We start from the raw sequence: 24,815 nt of genomic DNA on the forward strand, positions 1-24,815 counted from the left end.
ACCATCAGAAAAGTTCTCCATGAAGGCAAATTTCTCCTAATGCTTGATCCGGAGTTCCTTTGTCTTCTGGATTGGGTTTAAAATCACAAGGCTACTGAGTTGAACATTAGTAACCGTAAAACCAAAATTGGGTCGGATATTGAACGCGGTTATAAATATAAATATTACGAGTGCTTAGTTTTTCTTTCTACTAGTAAAGAACAAGTTAAAAACTGGAAGTAATAAAGTGTGATGATTAAAATTAAACCATGCCCTGCTCTACTAATTGTGGTTACATTCATAAATTGTATCTCATATACCCAAACTTTTCGTGCAGAGCTTACAGGTATGTATAAAAAGTTTGACTAAATACATTCATTCAATTAATCAATAATTTTGCACTACTAATAAATGAACTCTTTGCTTACAATCAGTGGACTGGAACAAATTTGTCACGATAAGTGTCATTAGCGTAAAAGTAAGTGTAAAAGATAAGTTAAGAAAAGTTAGAAGAAAGAAAAGTTAGTGTAAAAGATATTTTGAGTTGAAGAACAAGTTTTTTATTTCATTTTTAAAATTTCATCCACTTGGAAAATTTTTAACAGCTAAAAAACATGAGCTTTTGCATTTAATGCAAAATGTACAACATATGAATCTTTTTTTAAAAAAAGAAAAGCAATAGCACTATCCTCATAATTTCCATATCCAGGGTTGCCACAGTAAAAAATGAACAAAAATAGTTGCTTTTAGTAGCCTCAAGCATGAAAATAGTTGCCTGAACAGGAACAAAAATTTAACATCAAAAACAGTAGCCAAATAACTAAAATTATAGCTTAATTGTCAAATACTATTATTAGGACTGGGTGACTTCAGAAATTTTAAATCGTGATACATTGTCAGTTAGACATCATGATATAGTGATGTATCGCAATTCAGCATATGTTCACAAATTACCTATGGGAAATCTTTAAATCAATCAAAAATAAATAAAAAGGAATAAATCTAGCACAAAAGAAAATATTAATTCTAAACATATTCTACTATGACATCAATATCATTGCTTAATTTTTTCAATTAAACTAATAAAGAAGTCAAAGTAAAAGCAAACCCAAGCTTTATTTCCTTTTTCTTAAATTAAAAATGATTTAAGATTTATTGGTTTAAAAATAATAATACTGTAACAAATTATTTTACATACATGCATTAAAAATTAAAAGAAGAAAAAAACGAAAGTGGAAAACAAATCAAAGAAATGTTCAGTTTAGAAAAAAATGTTTTTTTTTTACTATTTGTTGAAAAAAAACATGCTTTTGAAACATCATTAGACGTTTTTTTAATTACTTATTTAAAATAATAAAAAGTAGTATTAACTAATGGTCAAATTCTGTACTTAATGAATGTAAAAATATTTCAACTTATTTATTATTATTTTCATTTTTGAAAACAAAATCAACTAAAGATTTATTTGTTTAAAAATGATAATGACTATCGAACAAATTATAAAACAAACAAGTATTGAAAGAATTTTAATAAAAAATTTTTAAAAAAATACTTTAAGTACTAATTTTAAATTATTAAAAACGTCAAAACATTACTAAACTTTTTATTTAATTAAAAAAAATTTTTGTTTCAACTAATAGCCAATTTTTTTTTAAAACTTTGTTTTTATTTTCTCAATAATAAAAGCAAATTAAATAAAGGTAAGCTTTGTTTAATTTTTTTATAATTGAAAACGACTGAGCATTTATTGGTTGAAAAACAGTCAAATTATTATACTTAACTACATTTAATAAATTTAAAAAAACTAACTTTTTATGACAAAGTTAAATACAAAATATCCCTATTAAATTGTATCGCTTAAAATAAAAAACAATAATTGAAAAAAATCAATGATTTGATCTATTGAGTTCAGAACAAAAATTTAAGATAGCAGCGATTGTGCAGCAATCGCAAAGTAACAGTAGGTCTACTAAAAATAATTGACAAGAATCGGTAAATCAAGACAGAAAAAAAATGGTATGAAATAATGCAGAACGAAACGATCGCTGCAAAAGTCTCACTGAAAATAATTTACAAGAAACCCGACAATTATTTCCGACGAAATAAAATACACAACGATCGCAAAATGATTTAAGTCCCATTGAAAATAATCTTCAAAAAATGCAAAATTCCAAAGACAAAAATGGACATAAAGAAACTATGTAATGCGTTCTATATTACAATGCTGATCCTCGCACGAAACCGGGAGTTCTGATTCGCTCTTCGTCATTCAACATCACAAAACTAACATCTTAATAGCAAAACGCTATCTACATCTCTGCAGCTAGACGAAATCAAAATAGTCTTAGTTAGTGCGGTAACAGCGTTAGCCTAGTCAAGGATCCTTGCATATTAAATCATTAAACTGTGATTGTAATATAATTACGGCGGCTTAAATCAGATTTCTGATGCATCGCCTAAAACGAAAGTCACTACATCGGCCTACTGATAAATGCATTAAATCGATTTTTCGCGATACATCTGTTACCGTTAAAGTAGATAATGCAGTTAGTTCATAGAATACCTAGTTATTCCATGAAATAACTGATCGTGTTCGTTAAAGTGTGTAATATTTTATTAATTTGACACTTGAACTAGTTATTCTATGAAATAACTAGGTATTCTATAAATTAACTAATGAGAGACAGTTAAAGTATAAAATAAACAATTTATCTAAAATGAAATAACTAGGTATTCCATAAATAAACTAAAAATAGACAATTAAAATGAAAAAGAAGCAATTTATCTAATTTATGCAGCGTATAAATGGTATTTATGGAAACGTACCATAAAATCATTTGTTACAACAAGGATTACTAAAATGACACTTGGAATTACAAAGAACATTATTTCTAAAACAAAAAAAAATTTGTTGACACACTGGGTTTTACACGAACATTTTTTAAATCCCTGACCTGTACCTAAACTTTGAGCTGTAGCAACCGACCGGAGCGATATTTCTGCATCCGGTACTTCTTCGATTTTAATTAATTTTTGTTCCCAGACACTGAACTGGGATGGGGAGTATGATTGTTTTATGCTGCCGTTTCTTGTGCCCAATTGGAAAAATCCCTCTTCGGTCATTTGTATGATGATAGCTAAAATAGATTTGGCATCACCTTTTCCTCTGTCAACTTCAGGCACTGGGATACGGACGGTAAACCCCACAGAGGCTTCACAATGAGATTTATCCGACATTAATTTCATCTTCTTCGCTTGAATTTCTAAACATTTTTTGGACTTTTCTCCTTCTCTTTAAACATTAAGTTCATTAAAACACAATTTGCAGATTTTTTGCTCAACTTCATCTTATTTCACAGTTTAACAGGCTGCATATTGTTATTCTATGAAATAACTAGTTAAACCATGAAATACAAGAGAGTTTTACACTTTAACGGAACGATCAGTTATTTCATGGAATAACTAGGTATTCTACAAAATAACGGATTTCATACTTTAACGGTAACACATCAATTTATCGCCCAGTCTATGCTCCAATTAAAAAAAAGTCTGGGACAAATGTAAAAGGTATACATATTAGAAAATAGGTACCTAAATAAAAGTCGAATTACAATAAAATATGAATGTTAATAGAAGGAAAAAACAATTAAAAATAACAAAACTGCCCCTCAGAGAGAACATATAACAAGTATTTTATTAAATCCAATGGAAATTTAAATTTTTTGGCTCCTTGGACATAAATGATTGTATAAAAGTTAGCTTTCATTAACGTTCTGAAAAGTAGCGTTCATTTTTGCGAAAAAACTTCGCAAAGAGTACAAAAAATCTCCTAATAGATGCCTATTCCTGAAATAGTTGCTTTTTTTGCTTTTAAAGTTTGCTTTCTTTTATTAACGTTCTGAAAAGTAACTTTCATTTTTGCGAAAAAACTTCGCCAAGAGTAAAAAAAGTCTTCTAATAGTCGCCTATTCCTGAAAATAGTTGCTTTTTTAGCCTTTTCAGGCAAAAAAAGTTGCCATAGTCGCCAAAGGCCGAAAATAGTAGCAAATAGTTGCATTTTAGTAGCCTGTGGCCACCCTGCATATCTGCTCTCGGAGTTTGAGTTGGATTTTAAATTACAGACACTTAATTGGGAAGGAAATAATTTAAGAAACAGCTGCCATAGAATTCTTATTAGGAAATAAATGCTTTCAAAATAAATTTTCCACCTATTGAAAGAAAAGAACAATTTTAGAAAAAAAAAAAAGAAAGAACTTTAGTACACATTCACAATCGCCCATTTTTTTCGAATAAAGGTCAGCTCATGTAGAAACAATATCTTCTCTCATTAAAATAAAAAGGGAAATATATGATAATAGAGATGAAACAATTATTTGATAATTAACAATGGAAAATTAATTTCCTCTCAGCTCTCACAACCTCTTTTTTAAGACCTCTTTCTAAAAAGGAATCAAAACCAGGAATAATTTTTTGGAAATTAATAAATGTTTCAATTATTTAAAATGTTTTCAAGGATAAGCACATATCAATTGATTATGTGGCTCCCATTAGCAGAATTAGTAAGACTTTTGATATCTGCAAATGCTCAAAGAGCATTGTCAAAAATAAACAATCAACTCCCATTATTTAAAATTACAAATTTGTTTTTAAATGATGAAAATTTAATCTAAAGAACAAAAGAAGCTTCAATTAATATGAAATTAAGTACGAATGCCAACATGATGGAACAAAAATTATTGGCAATACATAAATTATTTTGTAGGGAAGTGGGCGTAAATACTTATGCAGGGACTTTGATTGTCCTGTGAGTTATGTCCAGTTTTCAGCACATTTTGTTTTGGAAATAAGATCTTTCTTATTTTTAATTCTAACTAGAAAAAAAATTTTTGTAAAGCCCTGAAAAATTTGCCTTCTTTATATTTATTTTCCATTTAGTAAATATTTTAATAAATGCAATTCTAAAAGCACTTTTTTTTAAAATCTGCTATAATTTTTAATTTAGAAAGTTGTTTGGCAACTTGCATCGAGATCCAAATACAATTTTCGGTCTGAACTTTAAAATTTTTGAATTCGACAGTTTGTTTTCTTATAATTTCTCAAATACATTTTTATTTTACAAAATAATTTTGCTAACTTGGGGCTTTGACCTACATGAGTTTTAAAAAAAAAAAAAAATGCATGGGTGAACTTACCTCGAAATTCCATATTTGGTATGATGACCTTCTCACAAATGGAACTGAGAACATCCGGTGCTTCAAACAAATGTTTATAATTTGCACGATCTGCTACAGATGATAGGAAGTGAATAGCATTGCTCACCAGCTACAAAAATAATAATATTTTTCAGTGTTGAAAATAATAACACTTGATTGTAATCAATAAAAAAACAATAACCAACAAGAAATCTTTTCAAAATACTTCAAAGCATTTTCAGTTTTTTTAATTTTACCTTTGCTTAATTTCTTCATTGTGTGAAAAACTGTTCATGCACTTTTTAATTGAACATCGCTTTTTGATATTTGTTAAAGATAAAGTTAGTTTACTGATCTTTCAAGCACTACAGAACTCTAAAAATTTGCACGCATTTATGCTCTCGGTGACTATTCAAATTTAAAAGACTTTTCTTTTCAATTTACAATCACTTTAAATCTAAATGCTAAAAAATTTATAAACTTTAGCAGATTTGAAATGAAATTTCCATTTCCAAGTACCTTTTTTGCAAAGGTTTTGCCTTTAAACAAGTATTACTACAATGGAATATTTTTCTTCATTTAGTAAAATATTACAAACTCCTGTTTTTCTGTAATGGGTCTTTTGAAGAAATCTTAAATATACAAAATGTCATTTTAAAATTTTACTAATATTTTGTCTATAATAGTTTTTCTCACAGCACTTTATCGATTAGAGGTTGTGTCTTTAGATATTTTGTTTGAGTGACTTTGCATAAAACAGTATGTTGTCTTGGCAAGATTCTGTTATGCTTTTATGGAATGTTCTAAACTATGATACTTTGACTGGTTTCTGCAGTTAATGTATCCTATGAATTTATTATATATGCATTCTAATGGTCAATATTTTTTATAATAAGGTTGAAATTTAATCATAAGAATTATTTTTTATTAAAAGGAATGTCTATATGCAGGGAAGAGTTAGCAACAAAAAATTTCTAGCCAATGAAATTTTAAAATTTAGTATTACAAACAATTAATGATTAAATTATAGCCAAATATATAATAGGGAAATAGTGAAGTTTAAATTATAAAATTAATAGCAAAGAACTATAAAATTAACTGCATTAATAATGAACTCACAAAGTTGAATAAAAGTATGTTAATTAATTTTATAATATACAGGTTAACTATATATTGTATCAAAGGAAGATTTGTTTTATTTAATGTATCAAATAAAGATTTGGTTTATTTGATACACTATATCAAACATGTGATTACTGGAAGAAATTATCTAAAAAAAATTTTTTCAATGAGTAGTTTTCTTATAGTACTTATTTACTTTTTTTTTCTTTACCTAAAAGAAAAATAAAAGACTTATTTTTGTGCATAAAAGTAACATTTATAAAATGTAAAGAGAGAAAATAAATTTTTTTACCTAATACATTTTTTTCTCATCGCTACATAAAATATATATACATTAAAAAAAATACACAAGACAACAGCAATATTTAAAAAACTATTGATGATATATTATAACCCGGATTTTGATGACCTAAAAAATCTCAACTAATGCCCTTAAAAAGTGCAAAAAATACCCTTAAAAAATGCTCTAAAAATGTGAAAATTGCACTAAAAATGCCTTATGGCATAACTTAAATAAAGTAAAAATATTGAACTAAAACAATTTTTCACTCTTTAAAATTATTATGAGTCATTTCAAAATATATAAAGCAATGCAATATTTGTTCTACGTTCATTAAAGTTTGAAAAATATGTTTTATATTCTAAAATAACAAATAAAAAGGAAAATGTGTTGACTCCCAAAACATTTTCATTTTGTATAGAAACTTTGATGAATATAACAATTTCCATCTCATAATATTACTAAATATCAGAATTACATTGGATTATTAAATGATGTTTGATATTTTGAAATGTAAACGAGCGTCTCTTATCTGAAAGTAAATTTTTATACCTGGAGAAGCTTCTTTCAACATCTACTGATGTTATTGGTGCGTACTTAAAAAAGACGGTCTCACTTACTAACAATTCTTCTTCAATTTGAAAAGATGTTGCTTCACCTGCTAATATCCTAGAGATTTTCTTCATTGTTCGGAAGGTGTTCTTCTCCAAAACTTTGTTCAATTTAGCTGCTACACTTTGTGCTATCTTTCCACTTGCTTTTAGCAACAGTTGATTCACTACGTCAATAGAATTTATTGCATCGCAAAGTTCCAATTCTTGTTTCTCCGAGCTTGTAATTGTCGAGGACACAATAGCAAAGTTAGACTTGATAAATGATAAGTTTCCTTCGATTTTATCAGAGGCCTATTTGTTTGGCGCTATCTTAATTGATGCAGCATCTTCTGAATCAAGACAAATCTTGTTCTTCATGTAATAAAAATGCCCCCCAAAAATAATAAAAATTGGAAAATATTAACAAAAAACTTAAAAAATGCTTTAAAATGCAAAATACGCCCCAAAATTTAAAAAAAAAATGCTTTATAAATCTAAAAAAATGCTCTAAAGGACAAAAAATGCCCAAAAATGCAAATGTCATCAAAATCCGGGCCTTAATTACATATATTGATATTGAACCATGTGTGTTTACGACAAAATCTCATGAAACCGACGGGTCAAAAAGAGCTTATTATAGTAAACATCAAGCATTGAAAAAAAGATCAAATTATATGAGAAATTTTAATTGCTTAGTAAAAAAAATAAGCTTTGATTTAGTAAGTTGGAACATTTTGCTTAAATATCTTTCACAACACACACACAAAGCTGAAATTGTACATTTCAGTAATATTTTAAAATACATCATTTGAATTAGAGACAGCTCTCCACTTACCAAATCGTATTTAACTTGTTGGCCGGTTGAAGTAAGCAGGGACCAAATGGCATGAACAAAATTAGGTAAATATTCTGAAAACTCTTCATCATACTTCTGAGCATATAATGAGACATTCTCAGAAATTTGGGATTTCAATTGTTCGAGAAGACCAGCTTCTTCATCATCCTAAAAATGATTTCTCTCAGTTTAATGAAACATTTTATATAACATGTACTTTGATCTTCAATATTACATGTACAATGCATTACTCTCTGACAGAATTTCATATAAAAAGCAATCCTAACGGTTTAAAGAATGTATTTTCTCTGGATAAACATGGCTTTTTATACCATGGATTTGCAATTCTGACCTTCAAATTATGAAGAATATCCACTATCAATCATGTGAGTCATCGTACGTACTTAATTTATGTTACATTAGAGCTGCAGAATGGGCTATTGGTGACAGTCTGGGAAACATCTCTGAGGATGATTCAACATTACTTTGGTACCCCGAGAACCTGCACGCGAAATCAAGAACTTTACAGTAGAACAGCTTAATGAGGACCGATACCGCGCACCCTCATAAACTGTTTTACCTTAAAGTTCTCGGTCCCTATGCAGGCTGATCAAAGATGTCACCCATCCGCCTACTGACCACAGTCAGCGATGCTTGACTTTGGTGTTTGGTTCGATCCCCAGCGGAGATATCTTTTTTCCTACCTTGTCAATACTAGTATTATTATCATTATTTTGTTAGTCTATGTTATTCTTTAATTTTTATACCTCTACAGATTTTTTCTTTCCTCAATCTATGTTAAAGCAATTCCATTAATGTACGTTGCTAATTCACAATACTGCCTTTATCATACATCTCGATACCTCTAAAGTTTATGTTTTATAGATATTATTAATTTGTTACAACATTGTCATAATAATTACCTCAAAATTATTAATTAATTAAATACTCAGTATTTTGTAACATGTTCTCATAGTTTTCCTCTATTTATCCCTATGTCTTTATTATTAAGATCTTCTCATATCTTTCCCCGGTCACCCTCCCAAACACTGACTTCAGTGGATGATGCTTCATTTCGGTGTACCGCTGTTCCAAGTACTATCCCTCCCCCCCCTTATCTCAATTAATGCGTTTATTTTTATTCCTACTAATTACAACTATTACCTCCTGATTCATCAAATCCCCTTTCAACTTACTTAATTAACCGTCTATTATACTTTTATTCACCCTTATTTTATTAAATTACTTTTAAATCCGTTGTAAACTACTATCAACAATTACTCCCAGCTCGTTCAATTTGGTGCCGCAGTGGTGCCATCTACCGGATCAATTTGCTCACAACACCACCACTCAATCTCGCTACTATTATTATTTCTATTAATACTACCAATTATTAAACTTACCCTAATATTTTCTTAGTGACTTTTTTAATTAATCTTTGCTATACACCAACTATCATAATTAAGATACTATATCCCAACTAATACCCCGTTTATCCCTTCCCCAATCTTTTCATTCAAATATCTCACTACTCCACATTTATTAATTCCTCTAACTATTTATTTAGTGTTAATTACACAACCTACTTATCCCCAAGTAATTATTATTTTTACTGGATTTCTACCCATCATTATATTTCTAACCCCCCATTTGTTGCTTCTTATCAAATTATTATTTCTTTGTTATGGTATGCATGAACCAAATATTTTAGTTACACAGCCATAGTGGCGCCATCTCTTATTCTTCTTAAGAAATTTTGATTATTGTACATATTTTCGTCTTTTTATGTTACCCAAGGATATCTCAACTTTGTAACAATTTTTTGATCTTCACAACTTTGAATAAGTTTTATGCTCTACAATGTACAATCTTGTAATCCCCTAATATGTAACCTCCCCTTTTTATTTTTTCAATAAATGATTTCTTGAAGTGTATGATGGATGCCGACGGCTATCCAATCCACATGATGAAAATACCAGATTGACCCATACCCCCCTTATTATTACATTTTATTTTATTCTCTTCTCGATTAACAGACCCCCTATTCCTTAGTTTCCATTTTTATTCGATCGGAGGTGCGTGCCCAGTGCACAGGTACTCCGTTGCCTAAAAGCAACACCACTCGCCCTTGACTTTGGTGTTCTACTGTGAGATCCTAGTATAAGAAATGACTACTTTAAGAACTCCTCTTTCGCATTAAAGTTTATCAAGGCTAATTTCTGCTTTTCATTTGGCTGTTCATCAACTTATCGAAGAAATGCTGAAGATGAGCATAGGATTAAAAAAAATTTACATACTTTTAAATTCATTAATTTCTACAGTTTCGAAGACCATCTACTATGATAAAGAAAAAAACTAGATACCTTTAGATATATAGCAGTAGTGAATAAAAAAATCTGTTGAGCAATAAAGAAACGTCAGAAATATACTAAGTAAACGAGGCATTTACAGGGTTGCCACTCAAATATGGAGAAAAAATTATCTGTGTTTTCCCTGTACATATCATAGACAATATATTAAGAGGAAACACAATTACTGCACACTTGTGTAAGCTATATTGGGCTAACTATACTAGTTTTAACTGCTGGAAAACTTAAAGAAACAAAGAACAGCTGAACATACTTAAATAATGCTATAGCAAATTAAATGGTTTAGTATAACTGAAATATCTTACTTAAATATCCCATAGATCAGTGTTCCCCAACCTTTTTATCACTGCGAACCTGTAAACGTTTGATAATTTTAGGGGGCTAGGGGTGGGGGCATTGATTGTTTATATTTTAGATTAATTTGATTTATTAATTTTAATTTAATTATATTTAAAAAAAACATGCCTTCAAAATAAAATACAGTTACACCAAAAAATAAATAAAGTGATTTAACATTTTAACTTACTAGAACGTTAAATCAATGAGAACCCTGTAATGCAATGAGACGGTTCCATCAGGGGTTAATCGGAGACAATGATACATTACAAACATTAAAAAATTTATGTCACTACCTTCGCGGGCCCCCTTTTTTCTTAAATAAATAAAATTTTAATGGAACACAGATATTTTTAATTTTGGATGTAAACCTAGGAATTTAAATTCAGTTTCAATGAAATGGGCGGCCCAGTAACATTTAATGTACGGACCGGAACCGGTCCGCAGATCGGGGGTTGGGGAACACTGCCATAGATTATGCATTGAGGGATCGCCATTTTTTAAAAAACGAAAATAAGAAACTCAATTCCCAGTTTCTAAAGAAAAAATCAAAATGCCCTGTTATTTTAGGTGATTTTTAAATTCCTTGTATTTTCCAGATTTTCCTCGTTCTCCCTGAGGTGTGACAACCCTAGTTAAGAAGCATCAGTCTTTGTATTAATCCTTAATAGAAAATGGCAGGAGCCCAAAATTTGCACTTACAAACTAGAAATCTGAACTGAATATAGTATCATAATGAGAGATTGCTGTGTATGTGAAAACATTTATTTAAATTTTTTTAACACTCCAGACCAGGGAAGTACCCAAGCATTTTGAAAATAACAGTGGTAATACAAATGCTAACAGTCACATGAAAATTAAAAAGATTAATGAAGGAAATATGAATTACCCCTGTTTTCAACAATGCATTATCCACTGTCAAAAGCTTATGAAAATTTTCCATCCAAATCTTCATGTTATCTTCAAAGAACTCTGGGATATCCTGAAAGAGTGAAAAAAATTTACTGCAGAAGTTACAAGAACGAAAGATTAACAAATATTTCTGAAATTACTTTCAGAGAAAAAACTCAGGATTCATTGTTTTTAAAATGCTCGGAACTATTGTCACCTTTTTGTCTTTCCGACTTTTTGAAAAAGAGAAAAAAAATTAAGTAATTTCTTTTTGCTACGAATAAGTTAATTTTTATTGAAGGCGAAAGACTACTCGAGAACTGTTATGAAGTCAAAAACATTTTTGCTACTTAAGTTGTTAAAATTAATAGATCTTAAAAAAAGAAACTTTCACAGAACTGCGTTTTTTGTTTTATTTTTTGTTAAACTGGACAAAACTTATGCAGCAAAAGGTTATTATAACAAGTACAATGCATTCATTTTGAGATACAATTTTCCAATCCACTGTCAAAATGCTATTATAAAATATATGAGAAATGTACTTACATAACAACTTAATTACTAACCTTTTGCTATAATGCTTAGAGGAAAAATATTTTTCGGCCATTTAAGTTAGCAATATTATACAGAAAAAGGCCAATTTAGAGAAACTTTTATTTCTCCTATCAATAAAGAAAAGTGAAACTAAACATTATTTCACTTCATTTCCTTCTTACATTTTACCTACAGGGTATCTGCTACATTTTAAATTTTCAAATTCATGACTTTCCATGACTAATTCCAAGAATTTTTCATGACCTAACGAAGTTACTACTCCCGACGAAAACAGAGCAATAAATTTAACGAAGCATTATAATAATATTAATCGAAATGATAGGTACAACCAAAATTGTTATACTCTGTATCTTCATCTTTATAGATTTTCAATTTAAAAAACAGAGTAAAGAAAGAGTTGAAGCAATAAAATAGCTTGAAAAAATAAACAAAAGCAAATACTTTTTTTCTGCAGAATTATGCTCTAAAGATACTTTTTTTGCTCATCAGAAAGGAAAGAAATGCTCCTGATTTTTCTATTCTCATTTCCAAATAAAAAAAATTAGCCGATGACTGGCTTGCTTCAGCTAGAATTTGAAATTGATAAAATAACAAAAAAGGTAACAAAAACTTTGAAATCCGAAAAGTTCAAAAGATAATTCGCTATGGAAATGATGTTTTTTCTTTCATTTTTCGAAAGAATGCCATAATTTTTAAAGAACACGATAAAAACATTTTATACTTTAATAAAATATGACTGAGTGGGGATATTGTTAGAAATTCAGATATTTGGAACATCATGAAATGGGGGGAGGGTAAATTCTATTTTAAAAATTCGCTTTTTCGGCAACGTAAATGCATGACTTTCCATGATTTTTTTAAGAAAATAGTTAAAATCATGGCATTTCATGACAAATTTTATTCAATACCCCTTAAAATCATGGCATTTCAATAAAATTTTGTTCATGACTTTCCAGGTGATCAGATACCCTGTAAATATTTTAATAGCAGCAGGCTATCTGGATTTAAACAATGGGTATTATTTTCAATAATTCCAAGCATTCGTTCATTTCAGTTTTGCGTAAGTTCCAACAATAAGCACGATACAAAAATAGGAAACAGACAACTTTAAAAACATTTATTTTTGTGCTGGTTTTTATATTTGAAGCTCTCCAATATTTTTGAAGGCATCTGAAACAGGTTCTAGATTTTATGATTCTTTGGTTTACAACAACAGCTGCCGCCACCTTATCTTCTCTCTGTTTATAAAGCAGGTGCATGGGCAACCTAGGGCTAAGTTATCATCCTTCTTACAAAAGTAAAATTCCTCTGCTATTCTTATTAAACAGGTAGCAGAATTCAAAAGGACGCCATGTTGTCTAACATTTTCCTCTTTTAGACGACTAAAATTGAATTCAACATTCTGTGCAAACAATGACATTAAAAACTGATATTGCACTTTTTTTTTACAGTAATTTTAACATTAACAGGAGTGATTGTGAGTCCAACTCAAAAATCCTGAAAATTTCTTGAGTAAAATCATTAATGACGCATTTCAAAAAATTAATGTCTTCATAAATTTAAATCATTGATATTTTCACAACATGAAATTCTAAATAAATTATATACAGCATAATTTAAATTAATAATTACGTATAAGTTTACTTTAATCTCCAACCACATCTATTATTCTACCAGAAAAAAGTTTTTACAAATGAAAGAGATGCCAAGTATAAATTTTAGTTCTAACATTTTTAAATAAAATATAGAAGAATTTTTATACATGAATGTAATCAATGATTTCTTGAAACTTCTGCATCTTGGATTTCCGGAAATTTCCGGATCACAATCATATCTGCATTAAAAACAGCAATTGCTCAAAAGGACAAACTCCCAATTAAAATCCCATTTGCTATTGTAGATAGTTATTTTAAGGGAATTTTACTGTGCTTTCATGAAAATAAACATGAAATTCTATGTCAGGGGTGGCCAATCTGCGGCTCTTTGAAGGATTATTTGTGGCTCTCGATAAATGAACCCGAGTTCCCTTTTCATTTTTGTGCTATTATACTTTTAAAAAATTATTCTCGTTCCGTATCTGTTTCAAAATGTCTTTTAAATTACTGAGAACAAATATGAAAGACTAAGCGCAATGTTGTTCAATTCAAGATGAGTTTTCCATTTTCAATATAATTATGACACAAAAAGCATCTGGAGAATTAGAATGAATAGAGATGCAAGAAGTTCAAGCTCTACAATGAAAATATAAGTTGACGACGATTACTGAATGTGGGAAATTCATACCAGAATCGAAGTATCCTGAATTAAAATAGGTTGCTTGTCGAATTATTTCAATATTCGGAGCAATGTACTTATGTGGATTATTTTATTTCACTCTAAAATTCATGAAATCCAAACATTGATCAGTATTAACAAACCAGCATCTTAAAGAATTATTGAGAAGTGCTGTCACCAATTATTCACCAAATTTTAAAGAATTATCAAGAGAAGTAAAACAAATGTGTTTAATTTTTAATATTTAAATTCAATACACATATTTTATACTTTTACTTATATGTTTTCAATAAATATAATTTAAGTAAATAAAAAATTTAATACCTTTTTTGCATACCTTTTAAATAGGTATTTAATTGCGGCTCGAAAAAATTTCATTGAAAAATGGCTCGACTATTAAGGAGCTTGGCCACCCCTGTTCTATGTGTTAATTAGCAATTGAATACTCTACTTAAATATGTAGGTTTATTATCTACAGACTTTTTATAAGTATAAACTAATAACTACCCATTATATAACTACATCTAAAGTAATAAGATTACATAATGTGAGATAGCTACCCAAAAGACATTCATAATTTAATTTCTATTATTTTATTTATTTTAAATATACAATAACACACTCACTTCTCAACAAAAGCAATTATACACCATTTAAAATAAAATTGAATCATTTGCAACAAATGTAGGGAGAAAAAAAAACATAATATGTACCAACTATATAATGTACTTAACGTAAGGACTACCTAATGTACTTAAGATTATATAAAGAAAAATAGCCCAAATTAAATAATGTATGTTCTTATTAAAATAGTTACCGTACTGTAACTATTTTAATAAGAAATTTATACATAGTTACTGTTCTGTAATTAGACCTGTAAATTTAAATTTTTAGTTAGTAGTCGGTGATCGGTAAACTAAATAGCCACTGATTTCTTAAGTCGGTGACTGATATTTATGGTCCTTTTCATTAAACAGTCTTTTTTGCAAACTTCTATTATGCTTGGATTAAATTCTATTTTTGAAAAACAACTCATTATTAGAAATAATCCACGGCTATAATAAGTTAATTCAACAATAAAAATAATACATGACAAAATTTAGTCAAACATATTGACTTCAAGGAAAATATTTAGGGAGGCAAAAAACATTTAATGTATACATTAAAACTTCCTTACACAGTAATCTTTTCCCCACAAATTGATGGATTCTGGAGGATCAAAAATTAGAATTGGACAGCTTAATAAAAATTATGTCTTCCAGAGTCTCCTTTTGCCATGACATACTTTTATCATTAAACATTCTTCTAAATCAGTGATTCTCAACCACTGTGCCGCGGCACTTTTGTGTGCCGCTAAATTCTTAAAATGTGCCGCCAAATATTAGAAATGATACAATAAAAATTATAACGCTTTTTTTTATTATGAGTAAAGTTTAAATTAAAGAAAAGTGTGTGTGTGCAGATATACTTTTTGTAATTTTTCCACGCTTCAACAGCGTGAACATCTTTGTCGGAAAAGAACAAATATATAAAAAACAAATTAACAAAGGATAACTAGCAAAAATTACGCTAACAATTAACAATTAGCAAAAAAACTAGTTAACAAGAAATCGCAAAAAAAATAACAGTTAATAATTATAGAAAACAAGCTAACAATTAATAACTAGCAAAAAAATAAATAACTGCTACTAACTAATAAAAAATTGGTCGAAAGAAATAATTAATCCCTTAATAAATGTGCTTTTGCAGTACATATTATTTTATTTCACATTCAAAATTATTACCACAAACTACTTAACACGGAGTAAAATAGGTCATTAAACAACTTTTAATCTAATTTTTTTCATTGTGTGCCGTCAAATTTCGAAATCGTTAAAATTGTGCCGCAACAAGAAAAAGGTTGAGAATCACTGTTCTAAATAATTAAATTTAAAAAAAAAAAAAAAAAACGATGGTGAAAAAGTTACTGCTTGTTATTATTTATTTCAAGTTGCCACTTTTTGTTCACTCGCCACGTGGCAAGTTGTTATTTTCAGGTCTAAATGTAACTTACTGCAACATGATGCTAGTTGAAAAACTTACTTGATAATTTAAGCTATAAAATACTTTAGCAATAAGCACCAATGAGCTGAAGATAACCTTGAGTGCATTTGCATCATTTGCATATGTTTCAACTAGTTGCATTGTACCCTAGAATGAAAAAATACACATAAACATCAAATGTGTACAATATGTGTTTAGCAACCTGAGAAAGGAAACACATAACAAAGTACCAGGGTTCTCCTTAAGCGTGTTGCATGCCCTTGATTGAATGGCTTTGATGTGCCCCCTCTCACCCTTGTTCTATCAAAATAAGCCACCATCTTTTAAAAACTCAGCCTTTTTATTCATATTCCATTTTTAAAAAATTAATTCACTGTTTAAATAATAATTACACACTAGTAAAATTATCTGTGCTAATAGTTTTAATTTTAATTACTATGCCAAATATTTTCTCAAGATTATTCTCAACTAGTTAAATTTTCAAAAGTTTCTTTTTTTTAGGGTATATTAATGAATTTAAGTGATTTTAAATTTTAAAATTATTTTTTAAATAAATACCTTTTTTTAAAAAAGAAAAAATGCCCCTATAAATGTTTGTCTCATAATTTTCAGTTTAAATTATGTAAAAAAAACTTTCAAGGTGTTAATCAATTGATCATTGTTTTAGTTTAATTCTTTGAAAAAATTTATATAATCTAAAATTTATATAATCTATTATATAATCTTGATTATCTAAATTTATATTTAGATAATCTTATTCAGAATGCCTTTAATTATTTTTAATAAACTAAACGATAAATATAAACTTTTTTATAAACTTTATATTACAATAATGAGGTTTTTTTTATAAACTTTATTTTTTATAATACAAATTTTTATCTTATTTTGATAGTAAGTCAGAATTATTTTTTGAAATACACATATAAAATAGTATTAGAGGGTAATTTGAAAATTGTTGATGGTTAAATTCTACTATAACATATTATTACACATTTTGACAAATTTTAACGGTGTTAAGTGCATGCCATTTCAAAAGTGCCCTGTCCTTTTTATTCCTAGGAAGAGCTCTAAAGTACACAAAGAAAAAAAGTGCAATTGAATATTGAAATTTGGATACAGGCATAAAATGTTTAAAATAGCTTGCAGGAGAAAATTAACAAAGGACAGGGTATCTGCAACATTTCAGATTTTCAAATTCATGACTTTCCTACTTTCCATGACTAATTCTAAGAATTTTTCATGACTTAACGAAGTTATGATTTTCTCAGACAAAAACACAACAATAAATTTAAAAAAGTATTATAAGAACATTCACTGAAATAGGTATAACCAAAACTGTTATACTTTGCACCTTCTTATTTATAGATTTTAAATTTAAAAAACAGAGAACAGAAAGAGTTTAAAGCAATAAAATAGCTAAAAAAATACAAAAGCAAATTTTTTTTTTCTCTTTTTCTGCAAAATTACATTCTAAAGATACCTTTCTTGTTCATCGGAAAGGAAAGAAATACTCCCGATTTTTCTGTTTTCCTTTGGGAATAAAAAAATTCACCAATGACTGGCTTGCCTGAGCTATAATTTTAAATTGATAAAATAAAAAATAATTACAAAAATTCTGAAATCACCGAAGTTTAAAAGATAATTCCCTCTAGAAATTATGTTTTTTCTTTCATTTTTTGAAAGAACACCATAATTTTTAAAGAACATGATAAAAACATCTTATATTTTAATCAAATATGACTGTGAGTGGGGATTTTGTTACCAATTCAGATATTCGGAACACCATGAAATTGGGGGAGGGGTTAAATTCCATTTTAAAAATTAGATTTTTCAGGGACCTAAATCCATGACTTTTCATGATTTTTTTAAAAAAAATAGTTAAAATCATGACATTTTATGACAAATTTTGTTCAAAACTGAAATTCATGACTTTCCATGATTTTTCATGACTTTCCAGGTTTGCGGATACCCTGAAAGGATAACTAAAAAACAAAAACAAGCTAACAATTTATAATCAGGGTTGCAACAGGAAAAAAAAATGAGTGGCTTTTAGTAGCCTGAAGTATGAAAATAGTTGCTGAAAACTATGAAAATAGTTGCTGAAAACTATGAAAATAGTTGCTGAAAACTATGAACAATAATATGACTAAAATTTTATTAAATGACTTGTCATATACCATAATCTATTTAGTCAACAAGTTGGTGACAAATATTATAATTTTTATATAAACATTAGTGTTCTAGCACTGAATTTTTAAATCAAAAAAATTTGTATATTTGCAGAAAATTAAATACTTTTTCATTAAAAAAAACATACTTTGTCTAAAAAATTTTCCCTTTTATCAATAAGTGATTCAGCAAGTATATTTATATATACATTTCCTCCAACTAGGACAGTCAAACGTTCCTTGCTCATTTTATCCCCTGAGCAGTTTTTATCCTTAAACATAGTCTTATTTGGAAGACATTTAAAAAATAAACCCATTTCATCAATATTGAAAATATCATTTTCCCTGTATGCTTAAGTAAATTTGGTAACGTTTCATTTAACCACTGTTCACATACTTCAAGAGGGACAGCTTTAGCTTCTCCATGAAGAGTGCGAAAGACAATATTGTGTCTGCTCTTGAATTTTTCTAGCCACACAGCACTAGCGTGAAAATTGTCTATTTTTAACAGTTTAGCAAAATCTATAGCTTTATCGCGTAGCAAAACACCACTTATGGGAATAGCATTTTCTCGATTTCTGTACTGCTGAAACCATTTTTGAAAAGCTGATTCCACCTGGGGAAAGGCACACATCTTCACTCTTTTAAACAGCATGTTCGTAGATTCATATTGTTTAAGGATATTTTCTCCTTCTTTTAATATCGTAGAAAGGGTATTCGGGGGAATTCCACACTTCAAAGCTATATCTTTCTTCTTCATGTTTGGATTTCCATCTACATCATTAATAAGATTAATTTTATCTTCCAAGTTGAGAGTTTTTAATTTTCGCATCGACATCTTTAGAGGTAAACACTTCTTCCATACAATCTCTAACAGCAAATCATAAGCATAAAGCTTGTTCAGACCAGAAAAAAGTTTACTCATTCCCCACAGGTGTTATCCCTTTATCTCACACTGAAAACCTGTTCTGTCCAGAAAACAAATTTATCATTCCCCACAGGGGCTACTAATCCCTTACTCTCACTCTGACTAAACTTGTTCTGAACAGTTGAGTCTATTGTGTGCAGTCTGTTGTGTGTGTGTCGCAAAGGAAGGGGCAAGATATCAGCTCCTAGGGGTTTTTTTTCTCGCTTTAAAAGATCCAGTAATCTTTTTAAAAAAAATGGAGTTAAAGGGAGTAAAATTAGAGTACCGTAATTTATGGAAGAAACGCCGCACCTATCGTAAACGCCGCACTTGTGAAAATGAGACTTAAAAGAAAAAAATCATGGTAAACGCCGCACATGTTGTAAATGCCGCACCCATAATAACGATTTAGCGGCAAAAGTGAATATATAACATTAATTCCTTATAAATACTACTAATGTTTTAAATTAAAATATAAATTAAAATTTATAAATGTATAATTATAATAAAATCAATAATGAAATCTGCTATTGTATATTTTGGACAAACTGCTCAGAACAACATGTTACAATCGGCTGTTGGTGCCATCGTTAGGTAAAAAATTTAAATAACTATATTTATATTACTTTAATATAAATGATTTTTTTTACATTACTGTATAGGACCCAAAATTCGACACTCACGGGACCGACGAAATTCCGTATTTCGGAATTTGTAGAATTTTGGATCTCTTCCGGAAATTCCAATATGGCGCCCGTATATTACGATAATTCAATTACGCTGTTAATTTCAGAAGAACCAATAAATTTAGCTAAGCTTCAATTGTAGATTTTTATGGGGTGAATTTAAAACTGTCCCATCTTTAGAAATTTCATTGATTAAAATAATAATCTATAAGATATAATCAAGAAGAAATAATCCGAAGGATAAATAATTCAAGATGAAATAATCCAAAAAAGAAATAATTGTTTCTTCTTCAGAGCGAGATTGTTCTCCTTTTTTCTTTTACATAACATTTTATTTTAACAAAAGATGCTCACCTCGGAAGAAAAAAAAAAGCTAACAAGGAACTACAAAAAAAGTAACAATTAATGGCAAGAACCTAACAATGAATAGCTACAAAAAAGAAGCAAACAACTAATAAGGATAAAAAAATCCAAGTTAACAAGTGTAGCAAAAAAAAAGTAACAGTTAATAAGCAATAAAAGGATAAATAAATCGAATTTTTTTTAAAAAAAAAAAAAAAAAAAAAGCAGCAAAGGGGATAGAATTCATTTTGTACACCAAGTGAGAAAGAAGTTTCAATGTCAAAAGGGTGTGGCTAATTTATGGTCAAACAGAAGAGGGAAATGGGGGAGGGGGACAAAACCAGTAAAGCACTTGTCAAGATTGATTCATCAGTTTCTCCCAACTAGCATTTCTTTATTTTGTTCATTGGAAATGCAGATGTTTTTACTTTTCAATTATGTTTTGTTTGATACAGATTTATTATTTTTTCTCTTCATGTTTTTATTTTTAAAAGATATATATTATAGAAAAGATATATATTTAAGTTTATAGTTACTTCCTTCAAGAGAAAAAAATTCCAAATAAAACGAAATATTACTTTTTTTTTCTTCCTCTTATCATTAAAATTTCTTTAAAAGAAAAAAGAAAGAAAAAATTTTGGGCCGAATTTCGGGTTCCATACTGTACTACATATTTATATTTTATAAATATTTTTTTTCATTTAATTTATTTATTTTTTGGAAATATACCTCTTTTATTTAAATAAGAAGATATCAGTTTATAAGTCGCGTCCATAACAACGATGTATAAATATTAGCAAATACTAAAAAGAAAACTTTCCGCAATTTAATTTCTCCACAAAGCACGTTGTAACAAAGTGAGAAAAAATTTGAAAGAGCTATCAACCACGCGGTTTGGTGGGAACTAGATCGAGATCAACCCACTTTCTTTAAGGGTGGTTGGTTATCAATAGTGGCGCCATCTTTTGCCATAATTCGCAACTATTTTGATTTTAAAAAAATTTTTCTTTTGAAAAATTAAAAATTTATTTTTAAAATATCGTAAACGCCGCAACCGGCATAAACGCCGCAACCGGCATAAACGCCGCAATTAAAATTTTAAAACTTGTAAACACGTAAGCGCCGCAGCCTTTCTTCCATAAATTACGGTAATCGAGAATAATTAACATGAAATTGAGGATAAAAAGGTCGGGACCTCATAAAATATTCGAGTTATAGCAAATTGACTGTATATACATACATAGTGAAAAGTGATTACTCGAATTCGAAATTCATGCATTGTAATATTGTATTAAAAATTTGGTTTTTCAAAGTCGTGCAGACTTTAGTAACAATAACCGTCGAAAAGACGATCGGGGAAACAAAATAGACTTATAATGGAATCTTTGCAAATTGAGCGAATTAAGTAGGGATGACTAAAATTAGCAATTCCAATTTTTTTATTTCTTAGGAAAGAAAAAATTCTTTGTGTTCTGAAGCTCCAGTGGGCCGAGGGTTGTCAACCCAATTTATGTTTTAAAAAAAAAACATCGCTAGGAGTACAGAAAAATCTCCTTTTCCTGAAAATAGTTCCTTTTTCAGCCTTTATCAGGCAAAATAAGTTGCTATAGTCGCCTCGGGCCACATATAGTTGCAAATAGTCGCATTTTAGTTGCCTGTGGGAACCCTGTTAATAATTAGCAAAAAAAAAAGTTACAAGAAATCACAAAAATAACAATTAATGTAAAAAAAACATTAATAACTAGAAAAAACAAGCTAACAATTGATAACTACAAAAAAAATAACACTTAATAACTAATAAAAAACAAAAGAACTATTAAGTCATGGGAAGGAGAGAACCGAAATAAGAACTACACAAGTAGAAAGAGTTAATTAATCCATTTATAAATGTACTGTTGTTTTTGTTGTACATATTTAATTTCACATTCAAAATTATGATCATAAACTATTTTAAACAGTGTATTATAGGTAAGTAAGCAACTTTTAAATTTATTTTTTTCTTTGTATGCCTGCTGTCAAATTTTGAAATCGTTAAAAGATTGCCGCAATGAGAATCTCTGGCCTATGTAATTGATATTCAAGACCAAATCAAAGCATACTTTTAGGTCATTTAACATTATCTTGAAGGGCAATCCCACACAACTAGTATGATATAATACTAAGTCACCTGGGACGACCATTAACATTTTATCATTCACACATTTTATAGGTTTCAGTTAATTTATATTCTATTTCTGATTCATTTGAAAATTTAATTTTCCTTTCAGAAATTCTTTCGAGTAATCAGTGACTAAACTCTCTATCACTAATATCTTTCTGCAACATACTTTTAATAATAACAAACATATAAGTACAAATTTAAAATAACAAAAGCACTGTGTTTAAAAAAAGGAAAAAAAAACTGTATAATTATTTTTAATTGAACGTGTAATAATGTTGTATTCTAATACTATGGGTGATGCTCTCGGATTTTATTGGGGGAGGAAAGGCACTAATTATTTCCTTTTTCGTATTTTGTAAATAATTAAAAATCATGAAATCTGTAGTAGTAATTGCCAAAAAAACAGATAGACAACAAAATCACGCGAATCGAACTTCTCGAATGCATGTTTTGTTTCGAGATTAGGTAATTGTAATAAATAATATCCAATAAAAAATATCAGATTCAAAAACTATGGAGAAATCAATAGCCATAACTGCCGAAAATTCGATAGAATTATTGCTTTAAAAAGTCAATACTCAAATGCACGATTCGAATTTTCCACATTGTTTGAAATATATCGGGATATTTCAAATCCACATGAAAATCGATATCACTAACTGCTGAAAATACATTTGAAACATTACATCGATTTACGATATTATCGACATTATTTGAGGCACTAAAAAGTTATTATCTAAACGAATGACTCAAATATTATGTGTAAATTTTCATAGAAAAAAAAATAATTTATTTTTACTTTTCAAAAGAAAAATATTTTTGCAAGAACTTTGTAACGTTCTGCGACAATGTCGTAGTGATTCTGCCACAGGGCTAGAAACTATATCAATAAGTTACTGGAAGGATATAAACAAGGTTTCAAAGGAAGGAAATATTTTACAAACTTGAAAAAGATCTGTAAATGGCTGGGCAAAGTTATCCAACACGAACTTTATTTCAGTCCACAGGGCCTGTGATTTAAACTCAAAGCGATATCTGCAAAGAAAATACATTATTCAAGCAATTTTATTTGAAACCTGAAAGGTAAATAAAATTTATGCTATTTTAGGGATCATTTAAAAATTTATGGCAGATAAAAAAGAAAAAATTTTCAGGATTACGTTATGCAACACAAAAAAATTACGTAATTGCAATTTTTCCGATGATTTAATATCCCTTTCATGAAAAAAAAAAATTTATTTTTTATTTCAATCAAATAAGCTTTAAAAATAAATTCTTGAAAGTTATTTTTTAGAAATAAAAGTTTGAATACATTCTATCAATGTATCACGTAATTATTAAAGACTCTAAAAACAATATAATTTAACTGATGGCATCATTGATAGATGGATTTGAAACAAAAAGCATACCAGTTAAGAGCTCTTTGAAATAATAGATTAAAGGTCAAGAACTGTTACTTTATAGTATATAAAAAAAATGTTACTGGTCCATTTTATAGTTTAATTTCAGGTCAGTTAGCTTGAAGCTTTTTTTCTTGGGGCTTTTTTTTTTTATTTATTTAACATGCACTTAAGAACCAATCTATCTTGATTTGTTTAGTATATTTTGAAATATCAAATTAATTAATAATAATTTAAGTTTGTAAATTCAAAAAATTTATTATGTACTCATTCATTTAAATTTTTTCTCTTTTTTAAACTTAAATAATCATCAAAAATAAAGAATAGAAAAATTATAGAGCAATGCCTCCGGTGAGTTGTTGATATAATTCTAACAATTGAATAAACATTAAGGATTAAATGAAATAAATAGTCAGGAATAATTGCCTGAAGGAATACTTAATAACAAAACAATCTTCGCAGCTTTTAAATATAATTGTTTTTCTTGTACTTTTTTTTACACATATTCAACAAACTTTACCTTATTCCATTGGTTTTTCATAGTATTTATCTAGAGTGTTTACCACTAGAGTGGGAAATGAACAATATTTAGAAATCACATGATTTAAAAAATTTTAAAGTAAAAACATATGAAAGAGTTTTGATAATGATTAGAGCACTTTTCAAATTATTTTCTGTGAAA

General features: G+C 28.6%; 1 protein-coding gene across 1 annotated transcript in view; it reads right to left on the reverse strand.

The window, feature by feature from the left end:
• The window catches only part of Cse1 (chromosome segregation 1), a 90,775-nt gene that overhangs the window by 56,497 nt on the left and 9,463 nt on the right, over nt 1-24,815 (reverse strand). The window contains exons 6-10 of the mRNA XM_087149809.1: nt 23,678-23,768; nt 16,509-16,616; nt 11,596-11,688; nt 8,002-8,169; nt 5,172-5,301 (exon numbers count right to left, since the gene is read on the reverse strand). Of these exons, the coding sequence (XP_087005935.1) occupies nt 5,172-5,301; nt 8,002-8,169; nt 11,596-11,688; nt 16,509-16,616; nt 23,678-23,768 (590 nt within the window). The remainder of the gene's footprint in view (nt 1-5,171; nt 5,302-8,001; nt 8,170-11,595; nt 11,689-16,508; nt 16,617-23,677; nt 23,769-24,815) is intronic.

The sequence above is a fragment of the Parasteatoda tepidariorum genome, chromosome 1 (genome assembly GCF_982258835.1).
Source record: "Parasteatoda tepidariorum strain Cologne lab strain chromosome 1, Ptep-v5.0, whole genome shotgun sequence".
NCBI classification, from domain to species: Eukaryota; Metazoa; Arthropoda; class Arachnida; order Araneae; family Theridiidae; genus Parasteatoda; species Parasteatoda tepidariorum.